The sequence below is a fragment of the Budorcas taxicolor genome, chromosome 1 (assembly GCF_023091745.1).
Source record: "Budorcas taxicolor isolate Tak-1 chromosome 1, Takin1.1, whole genome shotgun sequence".
NCBI lineage: Eukaryota > Metazoa > Chordata > Mammalia > Artiodactyla > Bovidae > Budorcas > Budorcas taxicolor.
In genome coordinates, this window is record NC_068910.1 from 56380542 (window position 1) to 56396376 (window position 15835).

The 15835-nt window shown below is 41.3% G+C and overlaps 1 protein-coding gene across 1 annotated transcript in view; it reads right to left on the minus strand.

Moving 5' to 3' along the window:
* The window catches only part of RBMS3 (RNA binding motif single stranded interacting protein 3), a 620879-nt gene that overhangs the window by 440520 nt on the left and 164524 nt on the right, over positions 1 to 15835 (minus strand). The window contains exon 4 of the mRNA XM_052644461.1: positions 1071 to 1162. Coding sequence (XP_052500421.1) covers positions 1071 to 1162 — 92 coding nt within the window. The remainder of the gene's footprint in view (positions 1 to 1070; positions 1163 to 15835) is intronic.

Here is a 15835-nt window from a genome sequence, read left to right on the forward strand (position 1 = left end):
TAAATGCACTTGATCCGTATTTCAAGACTTGCTGACTTTCCACCTAACTTTCGAGAAGCCAAAGATCCACACGTTCGCTGATAGGAATCAGAAAACTAAAGTTACATATGAGTTACTCCAAAATGACCATTATCTTAAAACAAACATGTACCGAGCATTCCTATGTTATAACTGATATTTAAAGCATTTCTATTTGGAAATAATCCTAGATTTATAGGAAGATCGTATAGAGAGATCCCCTGGGGCCTCCACTCAGTCTCCCCAAAGGTTATATGTTAATTTTAGTAAAATATCAACACCAGGAAGTTGCCATTGAGTGAACAATATGTGTGTGTATTTCTATATCATTTTATATGTGTAGATTCTTGTAATTACCACTGCAATATCAGGATAAGAAATTATTACAAATGATTTTATTTATTTTCTTGAATATAAAAATGCATTATAATTTCAGGTAGAAAGTTCCAAACTACTACTGGTTTTACAAAACAATAACAGTGTATTGAAAATTATTAATATATGGGAGACTGTTACCTAGGAAAACTCTATTTTAAAGGCCAAAGTGAAATCCTAGTAATACAGACAATATACACTTGGGTTAAACTCATTTCCCTGCACAGATCAGACCATCCCCTCATTCAGGGATCATCTATCCCCAGCATGACAATGAGCAATTTTTCAATACATAATTTATCAAAGACATCTTACTGAGAACTGTACTCTTCCAAAACTGTTTATAGGTGAGAGCCCCAGATTACACATGGGCGCACACACACCTCTCCTATCTGGGGTAAAACAGAGCATTTCACAAGTGGCCTTGAATTGCCAATAAAGTAACCATAATAAAAGAGAACATTAATACATATACACAAACAATTGATGAAATAAACCAGCCAGATTCTTCCAAGCCAAGTCTACGATGAGGTTTCTTATTCCTCCCTAACAAACATAATCCAAATGGTCACAAACTCCAATTTCAATTCATCTCATAGGAATGGAAAAACATACGATCACAGAAGAAAAAAGTAATAAAGCAGAAAAAAGTAATAAAGCAGAAACACCGTTCCTACCTTGGCCATCTGTGCCTGAACGCCATTTGCCTTGAGAGACGCTACCGCTTTCTGTGCAGCTGCTGGGCTGTCGAAATCTACAAAACCATACCCTGTGAAAACACAAAGCCCCGGGTTAGCGCTCGCAAGCAGCTCTGTGTCACTGATGCAATGGGAGTTTGTGGTCACACTCGCACTCATGACCCAGGTTGAACCATAGACCTCAATCTATGGCCCTTAGCATGTCAGGAAAGAGATTACAATATTAAACATAAAATAATAACATGCTTATTTTCTAGAGGTTGCTTTGGAGATTGGCTATGCAATCAGCAAGCTGATTTAGATTAATTTGGTGAATAAGGTAACATATTTAATCATTTCTTTCTTCAGTGAATTTGTTGCAAGAATTAGGAACACAAAATGCTGAAAAATGTAGAAAAGTTTATCTCAAAAGGTAATTTTCTAAACCTCAAAAAACTTGATGGTATTAAAAGCAGTGCTAGAACCTGCATGAAGTTAGTACCGGCAAACTTAACAGTTTCTGGCATTCAAGCAGTCATTCAATAAATGAATGTTGAATGAATGAATGAATGAAGGTGTTGAATGAATGAATGAAGGTGATGAATGAGTTCAGGGAGATCTGAGCCTAGTTCCAGTTGATTTCCAAGCCCATGTTAATTCATTACAGGACATGTCTCTCTCAAAGATAACATCCTAAATAAACAGTTTTGACTGTTAAGGAACTTATGATAAATAGACAAATATTCAAACGTCTTTTTAAACATAAGAAATGAAGACCCATGTCACTTATTTGCTATTTTTTTTTGAAGCTTAAGTACAATCTGAAAAGAGCATAAAAGTTGCCCATGAAAGGGAAAAAGTCATGTCTGACTTTTTGCAACCCCATGGACTGTAGCTCACCAGGCTGCTCTGTCCATGGAACTCTCCAGGCAGCTATTCCCTTCTCCAGGGGATTTTCCCAACCCAGGGATCAAACTGGGTCTTCCGTATCGCAGGCAGATTCTTTACCATCTGAGCCACCAGAGAAGTTCCCAAAGTTGCCTATATTGTACTTTGTGTGCCTCTGTGTGTGTGTATATTGAGGCTAAGGAAATAGCCAGTAAAATGTAATAAATGAAAAAGGGGGATTTTGCATGCCCATGAAATATAGCTGTATTAGTCAGGGCTTCACCTGAGAGTAATATCAGCTGCCAAAAGTATTTCAAACTAGAAATGATCAAGAATGTGTTTGGGGCACTCAAAGCCCACCCCACATGCATCCTGCTCTTCTTCTCTGCTGCCAGGCAAGTATCAGCTCTGTATCCCCTTGCTTCTCTCATGTAGAAGTTTTGAAGAGCACTGGTAAGGCAAACCTACTAACCGTGAACTGTGACCCTCTTCCCTGAAATAACTAAAGAGTGAATAGGAATTCAATTACCAAGTTGTTTCTTGTAATTAACTTTTTAATTTTCTCCCCTTGCATCTTGTCTTCTTTTTCTCCCTCCCAGCATGTTAACAAAAAAATGAACGTGTTACTCATCAGTGTACCATCCAATGCTCTTGAAAAGCTTGGAAGTTCGTGTTTCCAATGCACAAGGAAGCCTGCTCTGTTAGTGCTACTAATTCCTCTCGTCCCACAAAACTCAAACTATGTGAGTAACATGAAGATTACCATCCCTGAGATGAGTAAAAGGAAGGAAGAAGAAGAAAAAGAGGAGAAAGAGCAAAAGAAGTCTAGAAGCAGTGTTAGGGGGAGCCTATGATAAAATAAAATATAGACTTTATCTATTATGGGCCAACAACTGCCCTGGGTGGGTGATGTGTTGGCACCTGATGAAATGATAATGATACAGGTATCAATACCGTTGTCCTCATGCCTGTTTATGTATTTACATAGAGAAACCAAAGTGTAAGCCAGGTGACAAGACTGACCCCCACAAATCACAAGCTGCTTAATTGGTAGAGCAGGATTTGAAGCCAAATGTGCACAGGCCTCTCCAAATAGACTGTACAATGAACCACTTTATAATCTTACTTTGCAACCTATTTCTAGAAGCCTCTGAAGCCCACCAGAGAGAGAGGTCACAATTCTTCAAAATCTCTTAGATGTTGAGGCTAGCACATGAAATATAACAATCCCATAAAAAAATTCAACCCAGCTCATTCAGTCAGTACACTTATCTAGGGGGTGATTGAGTCCTCAACACAATGGGCTACATGAGGTTTGATAAGTCACCTTTTCCACCTCCTGCTTTGGTCAAGCTTCCTCATTCATTCACAGGCTGCTTTCTCATTCAAGAATGAAATTCTATGTCAGGCATTTTGCCAGGTACAGAGTATAGACTAGTGGGGAAAAAATAGTTCCAGTTTGCATCCTTACTCAGCTTATAGTTGAGTTGGGAGATGAGCATAAAAAGAATAACCACACAAATGAATCTATAATAACAAATTGGTTTACCTTCCTTGAAAGAAAATGAGAGCATATACCACAGACTCTGATGATTGACTGTTACTGAAGGTTTTACAAAAGCAGGGGCAGGAGATGACCTGCATTTTTATAACAGAACTCTCACTGGCTTGTCCTGAAGATGGGATTGGTTGTAGGGGAGGTGGGAAATAGGAGTGGGGTCAGGGAGATGACCTAGGGGCTATTATAGTCATCTGGACAAACAGCAACTGGCCATGAAATAGAAAGGATGAAATGGATGGCTTGACTTACATGTTGGAGGCAGAATTAACAGGACCCAGTGATGGATGGACTGAGTTCGAAATAAGGGAAACAAACAGACAAAGATTACCACTGTTTTTTTCAGCATAAGCCAATGGGCAGGTGGAAATGTGATTTACAGAAATTGGGAGCCTGAAGGAGGAACCAGCGGGGGAGAGGGAAAATTAAAATATCAGTTTGAGACATGATGGGCCAGAAATGCTTGTGAGACATCTAAGTAAAAATGTCAAGTAGTAGCTGGATATATTAGGCTGGTGCTCAAAAAGGGGAATAAGACTGGAAATAAAATCTAGGAGGTCAACAGCATGAAGGTACAATTTGCAGAAATGGAAAAAAAAAAACAACAAAGGTGCCTGGTATAAGTAGAAACAAAGAGCACAGGTTTGGAGCTAAAACTTCACCACTGAAGTGTTAGTGAGATGAGAAAAGGAGATGTCAAAGGAGGCTGGAGGAGAATCCAATGGAAAGAAACAAGTGCAAAGGGAAGAAGATGTCTCAAAGCCAAAGAGACAGAGAGAGAGATCACTGGTGTCCAAGGCCACTGTGAGAGCAAGATGGGAGCTGGAGACGCCCAGTGTTTTAAGAATGTGAACTTGTCTTTTTTAACCATGGTTGATTTATAACATTGGATTAGTTTCATGGACACAGCTTCAGATTCTTTTTCATTACAGGTTGTTACAATACTGAATATAGTCCACTGTGCCTTATGGTAGGTCTTTGTAGCTTATTTTATGTACAGTAGCATGTATCACGTGTTCTTACCATGCTCAGCTACAGGCCAGGCATGGGGACTGAAGGCTGCTTGAGTGGTTGAAGAGCAAGAGCAAGATGGAGAAGCAGAGAGGGTTTACAGTCTTGTCTGCTATTCTGTCGCTGGGATGGAGAGCTAGGAGCCAGCTTTAGCTTGAGGGGTATGTGAGGCTAAGGAGCTGTTTATGTTTGTTGCTTGTAAGATGGGAGATGCTAGGGTCTATGGTTTCCAACCTTAGCTAGATGCTAGATGCACTTACTTGCGAGCTTACCAAACGAGCAATGCTCATTTTTCACCTCTGGAAAAATGAAACAAGCACCTCTGGGAATGTGGCCTACTTGTCTGCACACACATGTGTACCTATTCCCTGGCCTGGGTTACAGTACTACTGAGTATTCACTCAAAATATTAAACATGTATTTATTTGTTGCTCTGCTATGAGACAGATACTGCTCTTAGTACTTTTGAATGCTGCTAAGAAAGATCAAGCAGAAGCCAAGAGATTAAAGCTTTAGGCAGAAAGACAGATAATTTTTAGGATAATGTTCCTGAGAAAGTGGAAGTGTTAAAGAGGTTCTAGAACATGGCTAAAGGGCTGTCCTTTGCTAAAACAGGGACCTGGTGTTTTGCTCATAGTAACTGGAAGGAAGAAAAAAAAAAAAAACATTTTCCACGTGTTATTTCTTTCTGTATCTTTGTTTCTGGGACATAGCCTGAGCTTAATAAACATTTGTTGAAATTAATTGAAACCATGTTTAAAAAGATGCTAAGTTACTCCATGGGACTTATGTGAAGATTAACTATTAAAACACATGTAAGAATTAAAGATTTTAAAATTAAAAAAAAATTTAAAAAAAAAAAAAAAAAAAAAAAAGTGTCTTAATACACATTGACTCTACCAAGCAGCCATGGTTCACTCAGCCATGCTGCCACCCAGTGAGGCCCCAGGGATTTCACGACTCCTGGCTGCTATAACAGCGTGGCTTCCTCCATTTCATCCACCCTACACATCCCACAGGATAGTACAAAATCGTGAGGCTGAGCTCCGGGGCTAAACTTCAGTCCAAACAGAAGAAATCCCTGTCAGGGGAGGAGACTCCCTGAGCCTCCTCTGAATCAGGGAGGTGATAGGTGAACTTTGAGAAGAGTGTCTTTCCAAATAGCCATCGTGCCAGCAAAAGGAGGGGCTCTTTAGTACAAAACATCTCTCCTGAAGACTCCTGGGAAACAAAGTTATAAAATAATCAATGTTTTGGGGGCTTTCCTGGTATTTCAGTGATTAAGACTTCACCTTCCATTGGCTGTAGGTTCAATTCCTAGCTATAGGGAGTTAAGATCCCTTATGCCTCATGGCCAAAATAACCAAAACATAAAACAAAAGGAATATCATAACAAATTCAATAAAGACTTTAAAAATGGTCCACACCAAGAAAATATTTAAAAAATATTTCAGTAAGTTCTGTTTTTCATACAAACTTACTTTCACTAATTAAAATGAATGTGTACAGGTAAAACATCTCAAGTAATTCCCCCCAAAACGCCATGATTCTGGAGGAAAACACTGCACTCTTGAGTTTTATGTGACAGCGTATACTACATCACAAACACAAAGAAACGGAATGAAATACGAAGCTGCCCCTAGAGAATAATGATGCATTTATGAAGGAATAAAGCAACTCCAATTTGGTTTCAATTTGCTCTCCTTAATGATAAATCATCAAGCCTGGGAACAGAAACCTCCATACCTACATCTGGTGAGGGCCAGCATGGGGAGATTAGTTCAGCTCCAGCTAATAATGCTTTATGGTAACTGCTAAAATCCTCGATAAAATGGGACCCACTGGAAACACCCGCCCAAGAGGCTGGAAGGCCACTGGTCTCACTGCCTCAGTTACATAATGAAGCCTGGCAGCAGGTTCAAATGGATGAAAACTGTATGCCACTGTTTCCTCCATACACCCCTGTCCTTATTTTCCTTCCTTGTCAGGGGGAGAAGGCCAGCAGCTCTGCAATTAGCAGGAAGCAGAGAGCAGTGAGAAAGAACTCCATGCTCCACACTAATTAGGTCATTCACCAAATGCACTCATTCCACTGGCAGATCTAATCAATGCTTTCCTGAAATGCTTGAAACTTGGTGTGTTAATTTAAAGTTTTGCTATTTTTTTTATTGCACTACAAGCCTAGTGACTTTATAAAGAAGCAAAAATATATTTATTTGGAAATTGTGACTCAGTTCTACAAACAATGGTACTCCCAGAGGGTTTGGCTTTATTTTCTTTAGTATATCTGTAGGCAGCTTCTTATGACTTTTGCCATTCAACGGGACCATTATGTGACAATCCCTTTGAATTCTGTTCAAAGCATCTTTATCCTCTTTTTAACTTTAACTTCTATTTTATTTTGGAGTATAGCTGGGACGTGACTGAGAGAGTAACAAGGAGCAGGGGGACAGTTAATTTACAGTGATGTGCTAGTTTCAGGCACACAGCAAAGTGGTCAGTCATACATATGCGTATATCTAGTCTTCTTCAGATTCCTTTCCCATATAGTTGGTTGCAGACTCTTGGGTAGAGTTTCCTGTGCTATATACAACAAGTCCTTGTTGATTATCTATTTTATAATTTTATTTATTTATTCCTGCTGTGTTGGGTCTTTGTTGCTGCCTGGGATTTTTTCTAGTTGTGGCAAGTGGGGGCTATTCTTAACTGTGGTGCGTGGACTTCTCATTGCAGCGGCTTCTCTTGTTGTGGAGCACAGGCTCTAGGCACGTGGGTTCAGTAGCTGATTTTCCCAGGCTGTAGTGCACAGGCTCAGTAGCTGTGGTGCATGGCTTAGCTGCTCCCCAGCATGTGGGATCTTCTCAGACCAGGGATCAAACCAGTGAGGCCTGCATTGGCAGGATGATTCTTTCCCAGTGAAACACCAGGGAAGCCCCTGATTATCTATTTCATATAGACATTTTGTAAAGGTCAATTCCCAACCTCCTAATTCATCCCTCATCCACATTTCTCCTTTGGTATCATCTTTATCATAGTCAACAGTCTTTTTCATACTTCTGTACTGCTACTGGCTCTTTAAATCCTTTATGTAAAGTGCTCACATATTTACCAACTTTGGATGGTTCTTTGTGTGGGGAAGGACTGCTGGCTCAGATGCGTGGTGGCATGAGCCCATGAGGTGAGCAAGACTTGCTCTCAGAGTGCAACCTCACACTACATTTCATGTTCCTGTAGGAGGACTGTCCAAAAGCCCACTTGAAGTACATGGCTTGAGGTAACACCTAACCTCTTCCAGAGACAATCCAGCTGTGAGTCAAATGTGGTTTTTAAAAAGAAGAAGTGAACACTTTGTCTAGGAATCACACATTCCACTACAGTTCTCCTCAACTTAAACAGCTGATGTTTAAGAATCACCCTGCCATAAATCCCCCGCTTTCTATTTTGGCTTAAGAACATGCCGTGGATGTTGTCTGAGCTCAAAGCGGGAAAACTAAATTGCAGGGAGAGAAGGCGGCCTGCAGGAAAGGAGGGGTGATTTACAGGTTTCCTGGAAGTCTGCTGGGCTCAAGGCCGCCTCCAGGCATCTATATTTCAGCTCTCCGTTTTGTACATCACTAAATTGTTGAGTGACCGCCAAATGTCTTCTCTTATTATTGGATTTCCTAGTTCTCTGCATTATGTTGATCAAAGGAGGTAGCTGAAGGACAGCACTTATAAATTCTTTGCTGCACATAAGGCTGGTAAAACCAGACTAACAAGAGAACCTAATCATTTCTTCAGTATTTCCTTTCCCACTGATGTCCTGTGACTGATCATTACAGTGAAGGAAGGATGCTACAATACAATAGGCCTATAGCCTAACTTAGATGTGAAAAAAAAAAAAGGGTGAAAGAAAAATCCTGCTAGAATGCAAAGGCCAAACAGTGCTCATTTTGAAGGAAAAGAATCTAAACCATTAAAGTCCGAAATGATTTGTTCTTTGAAGCATCTTTGGAAAAAAGGATGGAACGGTTTCATACAGAAAAGAACCACATATGTACTCTCATGCAAAGGGCGGCAATCTTCAGATGCTTAGCAGGCAGAGGCAAATAAGATGGGTAAAAAGGTCCACCCATGGAAAACAGATTGTTTAACTCTCTTCCCTGATTTCTGAGCTTAATTACTTAATTCTGATATTCTACTTCCATAATAGAGAACATGAGGTTTTACAATAGAACTGACCTGTGAGGAAAGACACTTTTGAATCATCATGTGACTTTACTGTTATTATTTTTAATTTTAGTTTTTAACTTCCCTCTTATTGAAGTACAGTTGATTTATAATGTTAGTTTCAGGTGTACAGCAAAGTGTTCAGAATACATAAACACACACAGTTTTTCAGATTCTTTTCCTTCATGGGTCATTACAGGATACTGAATATAGTTCCTTGTGTTATACAGGCAGACCTTGTTCTTTACCTAATGGCACCCCACTCCAGTACTCTTGCCTGGAAAATCCCATGGACGCAGGAGCCTGGTGGGCTTGCAGTCCGTGGGGTCGCTAAGAGTCGGACACGACTGAGCGACTTCACTTTCACTCTTTCGTGCACTGGAGAAGGAAATGGCAACCCACTCCAGTATTCTTGCCTTGAGAATCCCAGGGACGGGGGAGCCTCTCTATAGGGTCGCACAGAGTCGGACACGACTGAAGCGACTTAGCAGTGGCAGCAGCAGCAGCAGCAGCAGTGTGTATCTGCCAATCCCAAACCACTAATTTATCCCCTCACTGCCCCTTTCACATTTGAAAACTGTAAGCTTGTTTTCTATGTCTGTGAGTTTATTTCTGTTTTGTAAATAAGCACATGTATATCACTGTTGTAGATTCTACATGTAAGTGATGTCATATGATATTTGTCTTTCTTTTTCTGACATATTTCACTTAGTATGTTCATCTCTATGTCCATCTGTGTAGCTGCAAATGGCATTATTTCATCCTTTTTATGGTTGAGTAATATTCATTATATAAAGACAATGCGTATATATTACTATTAAATTTATAAACATCCACTGTGTGCAAGGAAGATGGTGTGTTCGATGCCGCAGGGACAATTAAGATACTGTGACATCCATCCCTTCCTGTCGGGGAGCTTCTGATCTAGGAGGATAGATAAATACATTTAAATGCAGTAGGGGGTCCTCCTACACGGGGGGTTACGTCAGTGAGAACATGCAGAATAGCATGTTTCCATTCAGTTGAATATGCGTGGGTTAGTGTGCACAGCCCTGCTCATCAGAGCTGAACATCCATGTCAGGCTCCCTGTCGGTGAGCAGCATGATGGCAAAACTATCCACAGTCTATATTCATGTGTATATTAGTCTATCTTTCTGCTTTCCTATTTTTGTGCATAACAGACACACAGTAGGTTAAATACAAAACATAGGGAGGAATCAATGTGACATAACAAGTGAAAACAGGAACTTCTCTGGCAGTGCAGTGGCCAAGACTCCCCCTCCCAAGGCAGGGGGTGGAGGTTTGATCCCTGGTTGGGAAGTCAAGGCCCCACCTGCCTCCTGGCCCAAAATACAGAATGTAAAACAGAAGCAGGATCATACCAAATTCAATAAAGACTTTAAAAGAACTGAGAATACAGTGCTATTATTCTAAAATCGCAAATATTTCTTCCTGGTGGGGGCAAACTCTGTACATTCTGAGAGCAAATGACAACATGAAGACTCGGGAAAAGAAACTGGGTCCCAAGTGGCATTCCCTGGCAGAATAAAACAATTACAAAGATGGACGAATTCAGGGAGCAGCATGCTTGGTGGCATGCCGCTTGAAAATGGGACACTGCTTATTCCATTTAAGGTGCATCGAAAGTATTAAGCAAAACACAAATTCAAATCCCAAAACTCACTTCCCTTCTCACCCCACTCAATTGATTTTTAAACGAGAGAAATGACTTCTATCTACTGAATAAAGTCAAAATTAGGACCAGGATCATTATTTATGGGCTTAGGGAGATCATTATGCTTTAGTGAGATTAAAGAAACTCACTGATTTGCCAAGGTCTTTGACTAAACCAGTCATGATGTTATTATAATATTGCAGAGATTAAGGGAGCAGCCTGCTTGGCTATAAGTGGATAGATTAACCTCTGTGAATCATCTTGCAAAATTTTCCTTTCCTTCATTCTAGGATACAAATAAAATATACGTCTCGCGTGAACTACTGGTCCTAAGTTTTTCTGCCATCAAGAACAGTGGACGATTTAAGTGTGTAATGCATTGTGTCTGCAGAAGCCAGCCAGACTGTTGATCAAACAATTCCACTCGGTTTGTAACTGTGATGGAAGCAAGCTACAACTGAATACTCTAATTACAGCTCTTCAATCCTTGTGCACAGAAGGGTAGCCAAAACTATGACCTTACACCTGTACTCATCTTTCCCTCCCTCTCTGCTCTGGCCTCTCTATAGACAGGTACAGCTGTGGACTATTGCTCCATCAGGAGAGCAGAGACGGGGACTTCCTTAGTGGTCTAACAGCTAAGACTCCACATTCCCAGTGCAGGGGGCCTAGGTTTGTTCCTTGGTCAGGGAACTAGATCACATACAAGTGAATGAAAGTCACCAGTCATCTCTGACTATTTTCAACCCCATGGACTATACATGGGATTCTCCAGGCCAGAATACTGGAGTGGGTAACCTTTCCCTTCTCCAGGGGATCTTCCCAACCCAGGGACTGAACCCACGGCTTCCACATTGCAGGCGGATTCTTTACCAGCTGAGCTACCAGGGAAGCCCCGATCCCATATGCTGCAACTAAAGATCCCGCATGCTGCAAATAAGACCTGGTGTTCAATGGTGTTGGTCACTCAGTTGTGTGAGACTCCTTGCGACCCCATAGCCCGCCAGGCTCCTCTGTCCATGGAATTCTCCAGACAAGAATACTGGAGTGGGCTGCCATTCCCTTCTCAAGGGCATCTTCCTGACTCAGGGATCGAACCCAGGTCTCCTGCATTGCAGGCAGATTCTTGACTATCTGAACCATCAGGGAAGCCCTGTGCATCAAATAAAAATAAATAAATGTGCATATATAAATATGCACATATGTGTGTGTGTATATATATATAAAAGGGCAGAGACGGTGGCCTCAGTATGTGAGAATCAATGGCAGGACAATCTCCGCCTTCACTCATACCATCACCACCAAGTACTTTAATCTACTTTCACTCAATGGCTCCAGCCAATGAATGGCCTGGACACTTGAAAATAATGCATGCATGTGGTTAAAATTTTTTTAAATAAAATATAAAAATCATGCCAAACGAAACATTATTCAGTGAAATATAAGTCCTTTTCCAACTAGATTTTAGGGCTTTGGTCCCACTTCCCAAGCAACTATCCAATGATTCCTTCTGTGTTCTAACTGAAAAATAAACGAACAAAAATATCTGAAACTAATTCTGAGCTCTTCTTTGTGTATGTATTAGCAGCACTTAGGGATTCATATAGAAATAGAAATAATTTCTATCAAAAATGATGAAATGAAAACCATTTGTAGTCAAGATTTGGCTACACACTTCTTAAAGATTTATGAGCTATACATTATGCCTTTAGCCAAATGTTTCCTACTTTGCCAAACTGATTTATTCCAATATTTTAAAAGATTTTTTAAATCAATAAAATAGTAATAGGCAATACTTTCAAGGCATTATAGACTTTAGAGAGTGATTTTTCCTAACTTTTTCATTTCTTTCAAAGATGTTCCAAAGGACCTTTAGGCATTACAAACCAAAGATATCAGAAACCAGTGAAATCAAATTCACACAATATCCTGAAATATAAGGATTGTAAGACCATTTTCCTTCTCATTGCAATGAAGCTGGATCTCTCTCAAAGGGATTTGGGAAATACATCAGGATCTTAGGAGAAAACATTTCAGATCTGTGATTCAGAAAGCATGCCAAGAGTTTGAATAGTCATGTCATTATATTCGTGACTGCACATTCATTCATAAGTTGATAGTGATTTTTTTTTCAACAATCAAAGACACATTTTCCCCAAAGTAATTTGACTGTAATTTGTAAATTGGTATGGTAGCTCATGGAACCAACTCTTCTGGGTCCTTTGATAGCTGGTGACCCATGACTTCCAGCCCAGGCCTTCCCTCATCTAGGCAGAGCTTCCTTGAAAAACCCTAGTCATCGGAATAGACCAGGATTTCTTATCCTAGGAGATGCTGGTTGAAATGCAATTCAGGGAGCCTTGACCAGGATGTTCAATGGTCCTAAATAGGGTCAGGACCCGGATCACTAGGGACATGGCTCTACAAGCAGAGCCTGGAGAGGCCTACCTTGAAAGACTTCCTTCTTTGCTACTTTATGTGGTGTCTGAGGACCAGTAGCAATGACATCACCTAGAAGCTGGTCAGAAATCAGACTCTTAGGCCCACCCTAGAGCTACTGACTCAGACCTTTCATGTTGACAAGATTTCCAAGTACCCGAGGGCATATTAAAGATTGAGACACCCTGGCCTGCAACCAGACACTCTTTCAAATCAGCACTGCACACACCATCCTCATAAAACAGAAGGAGAAATGGCGATCGTGTCATTCAACTTCCATCTGATCTTGAAATACGCCATGTGATAGCACTGAGTCCAAAGGCAAAGAGCATGAAGTTAGAATTAAGGTTGATAATATTACCTCAATTATGTATTGGCTCTGCGTAGTGAATGAATATAAATGCCTTCAACGCACCTGGCCCAGTGCCTAAGTCGTCATCCCTCTCCAGCGCCCTCACCTTCTCAAACTGCACTGTACCCTGATGCAATCCACTCACCTTAAATACATTCTGGGACAAGACCAGCAGGTGTATTTCATTCTCCACATAACAATTTTTTAATACACGTTTAAAGACAGCAATCCTGCCCCTGCTTGTATTTGCAAAAATGAATATTTGAAAATACAGGACTGGGGCTAGTTTTACATAATAGCCAATTTCAGGACAATTGCATGCCCTCCCCCTCTTTCTCTTTTGTTTGTCCTTCAGAGGTATACCTAATTCCGTTCAAAGTTCAAATTGGTCCTACATGAATATATTCCCTTAAAAAAAATACTGTTCATTTGAGGAAGCAGGTAACCAATGTGAAGAGTGATTATACAATAAATGTATTATGCAAATTCCAGTGAACATTCTTTGCTCATTGGATAAAGAATCAAATTAAAGTCTCATAACCCTTGGAAAATTAGAGTTAGCAAGCACAGAGGTTGATTTGCCCTTGAACACAAAAACTGCTAGGAGCAGACACTCCCCCATCATTTCCACAAAACTGAACCATTTCAGAAAGTTTCAGATTAAAATAAGAAATCCCCCAGGAGTCATAAAGATCGGCTACTTTTACAGGAATAATTTGGAGCCACAATTTGAAAGTGTTATGAGTTGGAAGGAATGGGTGAACTTCTGTGTCACGTCTTGCAAAGCTGGCATTCCAGGTAATCGGCCAGTTTAAAACATCAGAAATTGCATAAGGAGAGTGTAAGAGAAGGGGAGAGATTTCTGAAGAGCAAGTACAAGAGGGCTGATTTAAGATCTTTGCCCGCAACAAGCCGAGCGGCAGGTCTGCGACAGACCACACGCTCCTTCGATTACCCTTCACAGGATGTAATAAAGGGACATAATAGCCGCCTTCCTATTACACTGCCGTGTCCACTTTGTGCCGTTTGCCAACACTGATTCTCCCACTGTCTGTCCCCAGGGGAATACTGGACCATTAAGAAGCGTGATCCAGAGGGTGAGCACAGCATTTGCCTACTGGAGAGCAGAGAAGCCATCACATGCGCCTCACTAGGTCAACAAGCAAGTCTGGGTGTGAAGAAGGCCCGTCAAAAGCCCCTTCTGCTCCCAACTGTTACACATGGAGTCAGAATGCAGGCTCCAGTGCTGAGAAGAGCCCCCCCACTCGTCAGCTCCTGGAAATCAATTCTGTTTCCTGTCCATCCTTTCTGGGAACCAGGCAGGAAGTAAATATGAAAATTGTGCCATTGATTGAACAAGGGTTCAGTGGGGTCCTCTTCTGAGTTCTGAGCACTGCACCATGTGGAGGAAAAGACAGACAAGATGGGGATTACCTCCTAAGGGGACAAGCCAGCCTGGAGGAGGAGCAGCCTGTGACGCCCCCACGCTCCTGAAGTGCTGTGCACGGTGTGTGTCAAGCCACAGAGACCTGTAGGACGCAGCAGAACGCTGGAGGGAGAGAGCTTATTTCTGCGGGGAGATAATGGAGATGAATCTGAGCTTTATATAATGTCCCTTTTTCCTACTCTATAAGGTCTTGCTCAGCTTTATTGATGTGTGATTTACATCTGATCAATGCCCCATTTCTGTGTACAGTCTGATGAGTTTTGACAAATACATCCACCTGTATGCCAGCATAACAACCAAGATTCAGCACTTTCATCACCCTCAAAGGTCCTCATTCCTCCTTGCAGTCATGCAGCCCCAGCTGCAAACCCCCCAAACCCTGAACTCCCCTGTCATTACAGATGAATGTTGCCTGTCCCAGAAACTCACACAAAGAGAATCACAAGCATGTACCCTTTCCTGGTTTTTTTTTTTTTGCTCAGCATAACGATAACCTTTAGACATGAGAAGGAAAGGGATTTTTAGTGTGAGCAAAGATTTAGGGTCAGGTAACTAAAAGGTGAGTTCAAGGACTTACAGGGACAGCTAAGTTAGACTGAAGAGGCCTGGGAAGGGAGACGCATGACCCAGCTACCTGACCTCGCACAGCCTAGAACCTGTGAACAGTTTTACACCAACCCTGTACCACTCTCCTGCTCTCATGATACTCAGACCACACTGCCTCAGGACATTTGCACGTGCTGTCCCCACTGGCTGGAATGGTCGTCTCCCAGACTGCACACACCTGGATTCTCCCTCTCCTCCTTGAGCCTCTATCACCACAGGTTGTTAAAGTCCTTCACTGCACTAGGCACAATCTGTGGATTATTTTATTTATATATTTTACTAACACAGACTGTCAAGGACAAGGTAATAGAGAACAGGATGGTTCTGCTCATAATGGACAAATCACCAAGACTTGAGAGACGCTTTCTGGTTTGGTTCATCTTAGCCGCTGAAAGAATGAAGAAGCGAGGGAGTGAAAGAATGAATGGTAAATGTGTAACAAATTAAATACCTCTGTTTTCACCCAGTCACATGTATCACCTAGGGCACTGCAACTCACACAACACTGTGACAAACAGCTCTCCACCTTTCTTCTTCTAAAATGCCCTTGGGTCATTATATAATTTAAAAGCAACAGAG